A 15229-nucleotide genomic window follows, 5' to 3' on the forward strand; every position below is an offset into this window, starting at 1 on the left:
CTGAATTCAGTGGTTTTTGCTATGCTCCCAATAACACTTTCCTGTTGTCTATTTTTTACAGTTCCTTGGCAGAAAAACAACTTAGCACTTTATGAAATGGGTGGTTTCAGCCCTTAAGTGCTTGCCCCCTCCTGATAAACTTGGCTAAACTAGATGTTAGCCTCTGTAAAGCCCAACAATTTTAGCTTGACTTGTGACGTAACTGTTTTTAGCTTGCTAATCTTATGAGTCACATTTTAGAAATGCTGAAATGAGCTAAATCACTTGTTGAAAAATGTAAGTCCATTTTCTGGAGGAAAGAGCATCTGAATTCAGAGCCTAAATATTTGCCCAGGGGCCTTCAGAAGGTGGGGAGAAAGTGAACATTGTCTGACAATGGCAAAAAAGTGGGAATAAGGGTGAAAGTCATCTGGTTCATTTTATCTCCAAGGATGATGACCTGAGTTCCACACTGTTGCTCAGCCTTCTGGTGGCTGGTAACCAGAAAATTCACAGAAGCAGGCACACTCTGGGAGCTGAGTTGTGCTCCCTATTGGCTACATTCTGAGATAATTTCTAACATTTTTCAGTAAATTGCAAAAGCAGTGGTTGTCTGAATGACCTTTACTTAGCAATTTAATACAGCAAAGGTAATCACTTTTAATGAGAAAAACAAGTGAAACACCATGCACTCTGTGACTTAAAGTGACTTTAGATCTGACTCAGAGTTTGGAACAAGTAGTCAGGAAGAAAACTCAAAGATAGTATGTCTGCATAGTTTATGGAGTGATTTTCTTCTCAGGTAAATGGCTTAGAAAGCAGAGAAACAATTCAAAGTCTTAATCATGAAGTACAGAATCTGCTTTAAGACTATTAAAAAACATTTTAGTGACAGTGAGGTAGCTATGGGTCACCTGTATATATTTCTTTTCTAAAACATTCTTTGTAGTACCATTGGTTTGCATAATCATTTCAAAAAATAGATTCCTAGATTTATCTAAGTCTGGATTTTATGGCTGTACTTGCACATAAACAGCAGGTTTCCCAGTGATGCTCACGAAATTTGTTGCTGTTATCATACATCACTAGAAAATCAAATACTAACCCTGCAATCTTAAAACTTCTCAATTTCATGGTAATAACTTAAGAACATATGAATAAACATTTTACAGAAGCTTTTCTAGCATTCCCAAGGTTACCCTGCATCATGAAGTCTCCGATGTTTGATGAGGTCTAACTCTAAAGTTTTACCCATGATTAACTAGTCTTCATCACTTTCTCCCCACAATGAATTTTTTGAAATTCAGCATAGAACAAACTTCAGTTCCCACATGCATTTATACAGTTTTTCTCAATTATGAGTCCTCTGATGATTAGTAAGAGATGAGCTCTGACTAAAAGCCTTCCCACATTCTTTACATTTATAAGGTTTTTCCCCCGTATGAATTCTCATGTGTGTCATGAGGGATGAACTCTGTCTGAAGGCTTTCCCACACACTTTGCAGTTATATGGTTTCTCTCCAGTATGAATTCTCTGGTGCTGAATGAGAGCTGAGCTTTGGTTGAATGCTTTCTCACAGTCATTACATTTATAAGGTTTTTCTCCAGTATGAATTTTTCGATGAGTATTAACACCTGAGTGGGAACTGAAGGCTTTTCCACATTCCTTACAATTATATGGTTTCTCTCCAGTGTGAATTCTGTGATGTATATTAAGCCGTGAAATCCAAGAGAAGGCTTTCCCACATTCGTTACATTTGTAGGGTTTTTCTCCAGTGTGAATTCTTTGATGTTGTATGAGAGCTGAGCTTTGGCTGAAGGCTTTCCCACATTCTTTGCAAGCATATGGTTTCTCACCAGTATGAATTCTCTGATGTATGATAAGGGCTGAGTGATAGCTGAATACTTTTCCACACTCATTACAATGAAAGGGTTTCTCTCCAGTATGAATTCGATGGTGCCTACTTAGCCGCGAAATTGAAGTGAAGGCTTTCCCACACTGAGTACATTCATACGGTTTCTCCCCAGTATGAATTCTGTGGTGCTGAATGAGAGATGAGCACTGACTGAAGGCCCTCCCACATTCGTTACACTTATAGGGCTTCTCTCCTGTGTGAATTCGCTGGTGATTATTCAGAGATGAACTACCTTTAAATGTTTTTCCACATTCCTTGCATTTATAAGGTCTCTCTCCAGTATGCATTCTCTGGTGTCCAATAAGAGACGTGGTGAAACTGAAGGCTTTTCCACATTCACTACATATATAAGGTTTCTCTCCTGTATGAACCCTCAAGTGCTGAGTTAGGGATGAGCTTTGGCTGAAGGCTTTCCTACATTCCTTACATTTATAGAGCTTCTCTCCTGTGTGGATTCTCTGGTGTTTACTCAGGGAGGAACTGTGGAGGAAGATTTTCCCACAGATATTACATTTATAACATTTACGCACTGTGTTGACCCCCAGTTGTTTAAAGAGAACTGAATACTGCTGTGAACGGGGTCTCCTTCCTCTGGAAACCATTCTGGGTTTTCTAATAAGTGATGATTTTAGACCAAGGTTCTTCCCAAATTCAATACCTTTAAAGCTCCTCTCCTTCATGTAGACTTTTTTGATGGTAACTAACACTTTCCTGAAAAGTTTGTTCTTTTTGCCTTGTTGCTTCTCTAACTTATCTTCATTTATGTAGGTTTTCTCCAACTTGAAGTCAAATGCACCATCAATTATGAGTTTTTTCATGACTTCCTGATTTTCTTCTTTATAAATTATGGTTTCAAACAAGCTTTCCCATCCTAAAGTAGACAAAACATGTAAGTCTCTCTTGAACAGAGAATTTAAAAAGTGACATAAAAACATACAAGGATAGTTAAAAAAATATAGCCTTGAAATCTTAGGAAAGGATGGGAAAAAGAAGAGGAGGAAGGAAGCAGGATGACAGATGTGTGGGTGGGAAGGGTCTGAAGAAACCTACACATAGGTGGGCTGAGGAAATTAGGGGACAACAGGAGGAGCCAGTCTTGTTCTATTAACAAAGCACAGCTCACTAGGGTATGAGGCCCTTCTGAGCACAGCCTGTGACCCTCGGCTTCATCTCCCAGCGCAGCCACCAGTGCACTCAGGTAAATTCCAAGGGAAAAACTGCAGAGGCGCTAAAATTAAATGAAAGAGAGGAGCTCTTCCAAACACAGGGTCTCAAGCAGTACTGCTCCAGGCCTCCTCAGAGTGCTGTAAATAACAGCATCCACTTACTCAAGTAATATCTACTGAATGCCTACTGTGTGCTACACAAAGGTTAAGACTCTGGGAATGACAGGGCATAAGCCAGACAAGGGCCTGTTCTCAAGGCTTACATTCTAGCAGTGTGGTACAGACAATGACCAAGTAACAAATCAACAGCAGTACAAAAGAGCAATGAGAACTGTAAGAAAACACAAAGTGCTGTGTAATAAGAGTGAACAGGCAACTATTTTAAACTGGGTGATGAGAAAATGAAATTAAAGATGAGTTCTAAATAACAAGCGCTGGCCAAAAATGTGGGTAAAAAGGTGATTCCAGTCAGAAAGAACAGTAACACAAAGGCCCTAGGCAGGAATAAACTTCCTGTTTTCCAGGACATACAGCAGTCGATGGTAGCTGAAGCAGAGTGAAAAAGGAGAGACTGTCATGGATGAGGAAAAGAAGTGGGCCAGGCTCTATCACAGAGAGTTTTCCAGGATACACGAAGATATTGGAAGTTCATCAGCATCACTGAGGGCTAGAAGGGACATGACATAACATGGTTTTTGTTTAAAAAGGATCACTCTGGTTGCTGTATGAAAAACAAACTGTTATGGGGAGAAAGAGAACAAGGGCAGCTGTAGAACAGCCAATGAGGAGGCCGATGCACTCTTCCTAGATGAAGATGGTGGTGGCTGGCAATGGCATGTGGTGATAAGAGATGGAAAGAGGTGGGCAGATCTGGGATGTTCTGCAAGTAGCACTGGCAGGTATCTTCACCTACGAATAGAGCGCAGAGGCAATGAAAGAGGGGACTCAAGGGTGACTCCTAGCTGTTGGTCTGGGCAACTCAAAGGACACCAACACCATTATCATGATATTGGCGAATACTGGGAGAAAAGAACATTATTGAGAGTAATTTTTTGTCCACCTTTTTGGTTACTTAAGATACAGTACAAGAAATGGAATCATTGATTCAAAAGAAATGATTTTCTTTTGTATTTTATGAAAGACCTTTTATTTTCTTAACTACAAAAGAAATGTATCATCATAACAAAAATATAGAAAACTATAAAAATGAACATATAGCTCACCCATAAATATATCATGCAATTGTAATCACTATCATATGTGGGACATAGCTCACCAGAATTTTCTGCATATAAAAAATCACTTTTGGGCCAGGCGAGGTGGCTCACACCTGTAATCCCAGCACTTTGGGAGGCTGAGGCGGGTGGATCACAAGGTCAGGAGATTGAGACCATCCTGGCTAACACAGTGAAACCCCATCTCTACTAAAAATACGAAAAATTAGCCAGGCATGGTGGCAAGCACCTGTAGTCCCAGATACTCAGGAGGCTGAGGCAGGAGAATGGCGTGAACCTAGGAGGCAAAGCTTGCAGGTGAGATCGCATCACTGCACTCCAGCCTGGGCAACAGAGTGAGACTCCATCTCAAAAAAAAATAATAATAACTTTTAATTAAAAAATTAAAATGGGTTGAAAGTAACTTTACCTCCATTTCATTTAAAAATCATGAGCTTCTCTCCATGTCAATAAATGTAGGCTGACATCATCATTTTAATGGCTATATAATATGTACAATGCATGAAAACATCATCATTTAATAAATCCCTTTTTGAGAGCCATTTACCCTCCTCCTTTTGTGGCAGTGATGCCTCAAGTTATAACAAACATTCTTTTACAACATCTTTGTAACTCTGCACAGTTATCTGTGCAGAAATTATCTTAAGGGCCGGGCGCGGTGGCTCAAGCCTGTAATCCCAGCACTTTGGGAGGCCGAGACGGGCGGATCACGAGGTCAGGAGATCGAGAAATTATCTTAAGATTTCTAGACTTGGAATTGATTTTAACAAAGCCAGACCATCCTCGGAAAGACTGTACCAGTTGCAGTCCCACTAACGATACTGCTTATCACTCACAGCAGTGACAACACATTGGATATATATTTCTTAATCCTTGGTAATAAGGGAAAAATGGTAACTTGTGCTTTGTTGGAATTTCACTGATTTTAATTTAATGAAGTTGAATAGTGTTTCAAATAGTCCCTTGTGGATTTTTAATCCACATGCCTTGCCTTTTCAATCGTAATACTCATGTCTTCACACTGTGATGATTTACTCTTGGTACCTCTGTCTCTTTATATTATGGCTTTGTACTTCCATAACCATCTTAGCAACGTTAGTAATAGAGAAAAACTGGAAACTAAAATTTCCAAAAGGAAGACTGTTTAATTGGCTTACCATACAAGATAGTCCTCTCAATGAGGTAGGCCTCTACTCACTGAAGGCTGAATAACTGAAGGACATTCACAATTAAAAACAGGCTCGAGAACAAACTGTATAATCAATTTTTCTGTCTCTCTCTCTCACTGTGTCTGTCTCCCACACACAAACACAGTTAAACAAATACAGTTTGAATGGGTAATAAACAACAATAATTGATCGTAGTTGGTAAAATTCCAGGTGACTTTTTTTTTGCTATTTTTACAATAGCATGGAGAATTTGTACAAATTTAAAATAATTAATTTTTTAAAAATGCTTGTAAAACAACACTGACAATTTGATACCGATGATTTATTTGCCAACCAGAAAGCTCACAGCGAAATTTGAAACTCATTAATAGCTACCATTCTGGTCCTTACTACAGATCTACTTATTTTCTAGATTTCTGATTGAATTTCTGTTTCATTGTATCACTACTCTTGCAGTCAATTGCCTCACACTGTTGGTGGAATGTGGCAAAAACAAAAGATCCCTGAAATGAAAGGACTGAATCTTCAAAGCAAAGGGCCCAGTAAAGTGCCAAAGAACAAAGAAAAAAAATGCTCTTTCATATAACCCAACGAAAAGTCTGAAATCCAAAGATAAAGATGATGTCCTGTAAGATTTCAAAGAGAAGACAGAAAAGAAAACACAAGTTACCTATACAGGAAATAGAATCGGACTAATGGGATTATTTGTCAGCAGCTCTCCATGCCCAAAGACAGTGAAGCAGTTTAGACAACAGGAAAAAGAAAAAACAAACAAACAAACAAAAAAAACGGATGCCAGAATTCTTGATCCAAAACACAAATCTCAGAGGAGAGAAAAAACCCACTGATTTTAGACACGTACAGGTACTGCACACACGAACGTTTCTGAGAAACGTTACCCAAGAAAATATTCTAGTCAAACCGAAGGGAAAAATGTGAAGACAGAGGTCATGAAAATGCAAAAGTGAACTGACCCAGAAAGCTCATGCCCTGCCCAGGTGAAAAATAAACACCAGACAAGTGGTAAAGCTCAAGAGAGGCCTCCTCTACTACCAGAAGCACAGACAGAATTCACAGGAGAATGAATGCAGAAGCTGATAATGCAGTCAGCCAAGGGCATATAGCGAGTAAGTGACATGCCTTAGGAGCCAGGATCTGGGATGCATTATTTTCTAAATTTTCACAGAAAAGAGAAGAATGGCATGATGAGTATCTGGAAGCCCACTCACATTCCATAACTGTTACCGTTTGTCACACCTTTTTTCCTTCTTTCATGTATCTAAATACATATACACATATCTGCTTTTTTTCCCCTGCTGAACCATGTGTGATAAGTTGTACACCAAAGAAATCAAAGCAAAAGACGGTTCCAAGATGAAACTATGAGGGATGTTTTGTAGTGATTAAAAAAAAAAAAACAATGTAGTGTATGTTCAAGCCACTAAGGAAAATAATTTAGGAAAAGAAATCAATCCAGCAAAAGCAAGGAAAAAGGAAGATAAAAGAATTGTAAACCTGGCCGGGCGCGGTGGCTCACGCCTGTAATCCCAGCACTTTGGGAGGCCGAGGCGGGCGGATCAGGAGGTCAGGAGATCGAGACCATCCTGGCTAACACAGTGAAACCCCGTCTCTACTGAAAAAAAAATACAAAAAATTAGCCGGGCGTGGTGGCGGGCGCTTGTAGTCCCAGCTACTCGGGAGGCTGAGGCAGAAGAATGGCGTGAACCCAGGAGGCGGAGCTTGTAGTGAGCCGAGATCGCACCACTGCACTCCAGCCTGGGCAACATAGCGAGACTCCATCTCAAAAACAAAACAAAACAAAAAAAAGAATTGTAAACCTTTACACATGATATACTGTATTACGTATCCTACAAATTACAAGACATCTGAAAACAGTGCAACCCATATTGGGAGAATTCAACCCTCCCTTGAAACTGATGGATCAAGTCATCAAAAAAGTAGAGAGAAAGGATCTGCTTTCCCAGCATTCCCACCTGGCCTGGCACATCAAGGAGATCCTTGAGCGCAGCCTCCTGTGCCCTGGCAGTCAGAAAATGTTATGCCCATCTCCCAATTACTCTGTCACTCACCTAGATGTGCGCCTTGGGGAACTCCACTCTCCACCATCCAGGGGTCTTCCCCTTGCTCCAACTGGGAGATGACCTTTGGCTTGGAAAAGAGAATCCCTGTTCAAGAACAAGAAAGAGACATGAGTGGCCATGGTGGCAGGCAGGTCCAGCCCCAGAGTGCCCAGGACAGAGGGGCAGTACGGGGAAGGAGGTTTGTTCTGAGAGAGGCTTAAAATTGGGCACCTAGAGGACGACCAGGAGGTGGTCTCAGGAAGAAAGTGAGGGCTCTGACTGTGCACCCCTCTCAGCAAGAACACCCTGTGGGGCTCAGGGAACAGAGCTCAGTGGGCAGAAGACAGGAGAAGCAGAGAAAAGATGCCTTTCGTCAACTCTACTAAGCCAAGGTCTCTCGGTACAACCAAGGGGAATGGCAACAGCCACTCTTGGAGCCCACCTGTGAGCCGACCTGGCCAGGTCCTGCAAATGTGCCCTCTGGAGGGCGCTAAGGTGCTCTCCTGGAAGATTCTGCATCAGGAGGAAAGCTCCTTACCCAGTGAGACCAGGCTGCTGTAGTTCTCCAGCATCACCTCCCGGTACAAGGCTCTCTGGGTAGAATCCAGGTGCAACCACTCGTCCTGGCTGAAGAACACGGCCACATCCCTGAATGTCACAGACTCCTAGAATGGCAAACCCATTCCTGTTCATCCAAGACCGTCCCCACCACGGGACGACTCAGAAGCAACCCTGTCACAACTTAGGGTTCTAAGTATTTCAAGTATTTCTGGACAACTTTTCAGTTACCAAGCACACATTTATCATTTACCTATGGTGAGTGAAACACTGTCCCCTCAGGAAGCTTGAACACAGAGGTCAAACAAGATAAGCACTTCAAACCATGAAACAAAATCACAAAACACTCAACTTTAGATTTGGAAACGTCCAATCACCTAGACCAAACTCTCACCTTACAGGCGACACCTGAGAGTCAGGTTTCGGAAGGAGGCACCAGCACATTCACTGAGGGAGGTATAGGTGGAACGCCACCAGGCTTGCCTGGAAAGGCAGTCACTGAGGCCTAGTTCTGCCTCAACTTGGGCCATCTCTGAGTCCTGGGAAAGGGGACACTGACATTCACAACAAGGAAGGCTATGAAAATGTTCCAGCCATGGCTGTGTCAGGAGAGGTCCCAGGTGGTGGGCTGTATCACCTTTCAGGCCAGAGGAGAAGGCTATGGTCAGGAGTCTCCCTCCCCACCTCCGAGGCTCCTGTTCTTCTACCTCTCTCCTCCTTCACTGGATGGCATGTCACTGCTCTGAACTAGGACCACCTCCCCTTCTTTTCTTGAGAGTCATCTTCTTGGCTGAGCACAGTGGCTCACGCCTATAATCCCAGCACTTTGGGAGGCTGAGACAGGAGGATTACTTGAGCCCAGGAGTTCGAGACCAACCTGGGCAACATAGGGAGACGCCATCTCTGCAAAAAAAATTTTTTTTTTAATTAGTTGGGTGTGGTGGCATGTGCCTGTAGTCCCAGTTATTCAGAAGGCTGAGACAGAAGGCTTGCCTGAGCCCAGGAGGTCGAGGCTGCAGTGACATGTGATCACGCTACTGCACTCCAGCCTGGGCAACAGAGTAAGATTCTGTCTCTTAAAAAACAAAACAAAAGAATCATCTTTAAAAAGCTTATTAGAAAATTCTAAAAGATTAATAAGCAAAAGAACAAGAAGTGTTCACCCAACTTTCTACCACCAGAAAGAGTTAACTTTTTGCTATGTCTCTTCAGATGATTTTCATGCAAATAAGGTTCTATGTTTAAATAAAAATAAAATCCCATTATGCAAATAACTGCATCCTAGTCACCACTGTTCACATGCTGCCCAGTATTCCATGGTATAGATGATCTAGTTTATGTAACTCACCTCGGACTGGAGGTTTAGGCTGTTTCCACCTTGTTAATACTCTAAAAATGCTGAATTGAGTATCCTGTACATCATCAGAAAGGCGTACAAAGCTTATCTCCTTCAGACATATTTTCCTTTTTTTTTTTTCTTTGAGATGGAGTCTTGCTCTGTCACCAGGCTGGAGTGCAGTGGCGCGATGTCAGCTCACTGCAACCTCCACGTTCCAGGTTCAAGTGATTCTCCTGCCTCACCATCCTGACTAACTGGGATTACAGGAGCACATCACCAGACCCACCACACCTTTTTTTTTTTTTTTTTGAGATGGAGTCTCACTGTGTCACACAGGCTGGAGTGCAGTGGCATGATCTCTGCTCACTGCAACCCCTGCCTCCTGGATTCAAATGATTCTCCTGCCTCAGCCTCCAGAGTAGTTGGGACTATAAGCATGCACCACCATGCCCAGCTAATTTTTGTATTTTTAGTAGAGACCAGGTTTCACCATGTTGGTCAGGCTGGTCTTGAACTTCTGACCTCAAGTGATCCACCCGCCTTGGCCTCCCAAGGTCCTAGGAATGCAAGGCCTCTCTTTTTGAAATTTCCCAGTGTTAGGAAGGGATTATTTTACTCATCCGTGTCTTTGTCCTCCACAAGGAAAAAACATTCCTGGATCTTTCACAAAGCTCTGGGAGTGGCAGTGGCCTGGCGTTGGAGCCCCATTAAATTCTTCGTCAAAAAGTATGAGACTGGGGGCCGGGCACAGTGGCTCACGCCTGTAGTCCCAACACTTTGGGAGGCTGAGGCAGGCAGACTGCTTGAGGTCAGGAGTTCGAGATCAGCCTGGCCAACTTGGTGAAACCCGGTCTCTACTAAAAATACAAAAATTAGCCGGCTGTGGTGGCACATGCCTGTAGTCCCAACTACCAGGGAGGCTGAGGCTGCAGTGAGCCGTGTTCGTGCCACTGCACTCCAGCCTAGGTAACAGAGTGACACCCTGTCTCAAAAGAGAAAAAAAAAAAAGTATGAGACAGGCTCTAAGGGAAACACCTTCCTTCCAGAGTTCCTCAGCTACCAAGCCCTCTGGTCCTTCCCTGAGCTTCACTGGGTAGAGAAGCTCAACCACAGGTGAACAAGTTTGCCACCTCTAGACCCTGAAGGCAGTTCAAGCAAAAAGAAGCCTTCACTCACCTGTACCTGGGCTGGCAGCAACCTCCTTGCCATTTCTCCCTCCCTGCTGCCCCTCTTGGGGAAGGCACCTGGAATGGAGAAAGAAGCTGTGAGGTCTTTTCATCCAGCCTGCATGCCCACCCTCATTAGACCAGACCAGGTTAGAAGCCGTAAGCTGAGCACCTGCAGAGAAGGAGCCTGGCACTGCCCAGGCTGGAGGGGCCCTGAGTCCGACCACCTAAACCAGTGTTGGAAGCAGGTACACAGTCACCGGGCCTGCCACCTTTCTGCCAGTGCTTTACGATAAAGACGAATGGAGCGAAGGGATGAAGACCATCTGGCGTGCATTAACAGGGTCAGGGCACCATCAGGCAAGGTTCATCCAGATAAAGCAATAGGAAATGACACAATACTCCACACATCTGCATTTGGATGTTGTTCAATACGAAAAACAGCAATTGAAAAACTGATGCCCTTTTTAGGAACAGCCAACCAAAAATCAGTCCTCTTTTCTTCCTCTTGTAAGTTTTCTTTCTTTCATCAAAAACAGTTATCAAAGCTGCTTAAAGGTGGCATTACCCATTCTCCCCGGCCCCAAAAAGCAAGGGCTCAAGAGAATGGCACCACCGGCTAGAAATGGATTTAAAATTTAGAGAAATGGGAAGTAACTTAGCAAGTGGACATGGTTACGGTAAATAAAAAAGGAAATGGTTAAATTTCTCTAGGACTGACTGTAGGAAAACACCGCCAAACGAGCAAGACTGCCAAAAACGAGTTAATCTAAAGTTTAAACTCCGGGAAACGGAATAGAGGGAGCGTTAAAACCACGAACACTAACAGCGGAAAACCGCCCGGAGAGCTCTGGACCCTGAACCGAACCGGTGTTTTGCAGTTTCTTTTCTGGAGCCGTTTCCCTCCGAGTCCGGCCCAGGCTGCGGCCCAGGAGTCCAGCGGCGTCGACGCGATCTCCCGGCCACCGCCTGGCCCTTCCCAGGCCACGCCCCCTCCGGGGCCGGGTTCACCTGCCGAGGCCGCCGCGACTCGGACGCCTGGAGCCTGGGCTAGGCGAACACGCGCGGCAGCCAGCACTCGTCCTGGTCCCGCTGCGGCAGCCGCACGCCCCGGGCCCGCCCTCACCGGCAGCCTGTACCTGGGCCCGCCACGGCGGGGAGCGCGCAGCTGCACACCGCACAAGAGGCGAACAGAACACCTAGTTCGGAGACGCTTCCCGTCGCCGCCGGGCGCAACTGCGCTTGCGCGCCGAAGAGCCGCCGGGTTTCCCTGGCTGAACCGCAGCGTTTGTCCCTCCGGACTTCATTTCCCAGACGTCGCCGCGGCATCACCACTTACGGTGTCCGAGAGGCAACCACAGCCCCGAGAGCGGAGAACGCGGTCGGGCTGTGGAGTTGGAGAAGGCTGAAGCCGAGGCCCTCCAGCTTGAGCTCAAGCTACTCTCCGCTAAACCACTCATTATATTCGTAGTTTGACAACAAGAGTAAGACGGAAAAGTGAGTATGAGTTTTTAAATGTGGAAGACTAGCTGCCGCTGATTCTTCACAGGTGGTGAGAGAACTATTACAGTCCATTCCGCAATTTTTTTTTTTTTTTTTTTTTTTGAGACGGAGTCTCGCTCTGTTGCCCAGGCTGGAGTGCAGTGGCCGGATCTCAGCTCACTGCAAGCTCCGCCCCCCGGGTTTTACGCCATTCTCCGGCCGGCCTCCATTCCGCAATTTTAATAAAAAAGGAATTATGTCTAAATTTTGTAATCTCAGCTGGGCGCGGTGGCTCATGCCTGTAATCCCAGTCCTTTGGGAGGCCGAGGTGGGCGGATCGCGAGGTCAAGATGGATCGAGACCATCTTGGCCAACATGGTGCAACCCCGTCTCTACTAAAATACAAAAAATTAGCCGGGCATGGTGGTGGCGCCTGTGGTCCCAGCTACTCGGGAGGCTGAGGCAGGAGAATGGCGTGAACCCGGGAGGCGGAACTTGCAGTGAGCTGAGATCGCGCCCCTGCACTCCAGCCTGGGCGACAGAGCGAGACTCCGCCCAAATAAATAAATAAATAAATTTTTGTAATCTTTACATATTTACTGGGACTCATAGAGTAAAACAAAAGCATAAACCCAGTATTTCCCTCTTCATGGCACTCACTTCTTTTGAAGTGACTTCTTTATTTTAGGGTTAAAATAAAGTGAAATAAATAAATAAAGTGAAATAAAATAAAAGTTACTTCTTTAAAGTCACTTTTTGAAGTGATTTAGGGTTAAAATAAAGCCCAACTCCCAGTGCTATCATCACAACTGCCTCCTCGATGACCGGCACTGTGCACACCCAATACCGTGCTCAGGAAGTGCTGATTTTTAAAATATCCAACATTAGGGTTTACAGAGACAAACCCAAACGCAAAGGGTACTTGAAGATAGAAAACACAGAGATGGACTAAGAGATGTCAGGTAGATAGTATGAAAAAGAAATCTTGGATCGCAGTGTTACAATAATACAAGGATTATTTCACAGTAAAAATAATTAAATTGAACAAAATGGATGTTTTATATTGTTAAAAGATAATAATGCACATCACTAATCATTAGGGGAATGCAGATCAAACATCCACTGGGATTTCACACTCATTAGGATGGCTACTATAAAATTTGGGAAAAAAAAAAACCAGGAAACAATCCTTGTGCATTAATGGTGGGAATATAAAATGGTACTGCTGCACTGGAAAACGGTATGGCAGTTCCTCAAAAAAAATTAAATATAGAATTAACACATGGGCTATTCCACTTCTGGATCATATGTTATTTTTGTATTTAATTATTATTTTAAAATAATAGTAATAAAGGTGTAACAGTTATAGACCATTATTGGCAAAACAACATAGCATTGAGATTTACAAAATAAAAAGTGGCAGACTAAGTACCCATGATTACCTCCCTTTTTCTCTTCATATTCCTCAAAGTAACCCCAAACATACATAATTTTCAAAGGAGCAAATATCATGCAACTCTAGAAAAATACCATCAGAACACCAGAAATTGAGAAAAATATTTGGAAGACATGCAGGAGATATGTGCTCTGATATCCAAAATCTAATAAAAAGATTCAGAAGAAGAAAGCAGAGAAAGTGGGGGGGTGGGGAATAATAACACATAGATTACATAAAGAGATAGTGATAGAGATATAGCAGAAAACACATTCAAGCTGAGGGAGGCCTGAGTCTTCAGAGTAAATAAAATGTAAGGTGTTTGGCATAATGAATGAGCTAGGGTAGGGATGGCCCATAAAAAATACATCCCCGATGAAATATCAGAACTCTGAGGATAAACAGAAACCCCTAAAAGTGACCAGAAAAGATGGAATAAAAGGTTGGCTTGTGTTATTTGCTACAAGTCATAGAAGATGGAACTGCTCAAGTTGGCTGAAATGAATAAGGCATAGCAAGAAATCACTGGGGCTGACTCCAGCTACAGAAGAATCAGTGGTTCTGTGATGTCAGCAAAAACTAGGTTTTGGCTGGCTGTGGTGGCTCAAGCCTGTAATCCCAGCTATTCAGGAGGCTGAGGCAGGGGAATTGCTTGAACCTGGGAGGTGGAGCTTGTAGTGAGCCAAGATCGCGCCACTGCACTCCAGCCTGGGCCACAGAGCAAGACTCAGTCTCAAAAAAAAAAAAGAAAAAGAAAAGAAAGAAAAAAGAAGAATCGAATGAAGTAAAACACGTATGGATTACAAGAAACTGTAGTAAGTAAATCAACGAGTAAAACGTATCTGAATCAAAATGATGGTTAAGGCATTTTGAAGGTAATTTGATAACAGGATGAAAAACCCAGATGATTACAAAAGAGAGTGACAATGAAGAAATAGAAGATATGATAGCATGCTAAGGTTCTTGTCTTATTCAAGAGAACAGACATAGGTAAAAATTAATTTTAGATTTTTTTATGTTTAAATATATATGTTAAATATAAGAAAGCACTGGGCAAATAGAAATCTGATATATGACTTTGTAACCAGCCCTAGAGTAATCTTAAGCTACATTTTATATCCTTACTAATAGTAAAAGTATTTTTTTTTTTTTTGAGACAGAGTCTCGCTCTGTCACCCAGGCTGGAGTGCAGTGGCGCAATCTTGGCTCACTGCAACCTTCGCCTCCCTGGTTCAAGCAATTCTTCTGCCTCAGCCTCCCGGGTAACTGGGATTACAGTCACAAGCCACCACGCCCAGCTAATTTTTGTATTTTTAGTAGAGATGGGGTTTCACCATGTTGGCCAGGCTGGGCTCAAACTCCTGACTTCATGATCCGCCTGCCTCAGCCTCCCAAAGTGCTGGAATTACAGGCATAAGCCACTGCACCTGGCCAAAAATATTATATTGATAAATTCAAATGTGTATACATATTGCAGGATAAAGTAAATAAACAATTACATTAATGACAATAGCCAAGATTTTCAGAGTAAGCAAGAAGAAATACAAATAAAATGTATTACTAGTTAAGTGAAAAGCCTATTAGTTAATATTCAAATTGAAAATATCAACATTGGTTTTTGGTTCTTTCTTTTTATTTTTTTGAGATGGAGTCTCGCTCTGTCGCCCAGCCTGGAGTGCAGTGGCCGGATCTCAGCTCACTGC

The 15229-nt window shown here is 43.2% G+C and overlaps 1 protein-coding gene across 6 annotated transcripts; it reads right to left on the reverse strand.

The window, feature by feature from the left end:
* Positions 1–585: 585 nt before the first annotated feature.
* On the reverse strand, positions 586–11895 carry ZNF879 (zinc finger protein 879). Of its 6 annotated transcripts, none has more exons than XM_023193677.1 (5): positions 11749–11895; positions 10620–10687; positions 8085–8211; positions 7556–7651; positions 586–2766 (listed from the first exon to the last, which is right to left on the reverse strand). In XM_023193677.1, the coding sequence occupies exons 2-5, from the start codon at positions 10650–10652 to the stop codon at positions 1331–1333; spliced, it is 1692 nt and encodes a 563-aa protein (XP_023049445.1). In that variant the 5' UTR covers positions 10653–10687; positions 11749–11895; the 3' UTR covers positions 586–1330. The 6 variants fall into 6 exon arrangements, with proteins under 6 accessions (XP_023049445.1, XP_023049447.1, XP_023049446.1 ...); XM_023193679.2 differs by lacking the exon at positions 11749–11895 and adding an exon at positions 11478–11720; XM_023193678.2 differs by lacking the exon at positions 11749–11895 and adding an exon at positions 11437–11720.
* Between the last annotated feature and the right edge of the window lie 3334 nt (positions 11896–15229).

The sequence above is a fragment of the Piliocolobus tephrosceles genome, chromosome 4, assembly GCF_002776525.5.
Source record: "Piliocolobus tephrosceles isolate RC106 chromosome 4, ASM277652v3, whole genome shotgun sequence".
In the NCBI taxonomy this organism is placed as follows: domain Eukaryota; kingdom Metazoa; phylum Chordata; class Mammalia; order Primates; family Cercopithecidae; genus Piliocolobus; species Piliocolobus tephrosceles.

Excerpts from the sequence above, each read along its gene's own strand:
- ZNF879 (XM_023193677.1), bottom strand. The coding sequence starts at position 10,652 with ATGGCAAGGAGGTTGCTGCCAGCCCAGGTACAG. Across the intron at positions 8,212-10,619 it reads TGCTGCCAGCCCAGGTACAG|GAGTCTGTGACATTCAGGGA; the intron begins GTGAGTGAAGGC and ends TTGCCATTCTAG. Across the intron at positions 7,652-8,084 it reads CAGCAGCCTGGTCTCACTGG|GGATTCTCTTTTCCAAGCCA; the intron begins GTAAGGAGCTTT and ends GTTCTTGAACAG.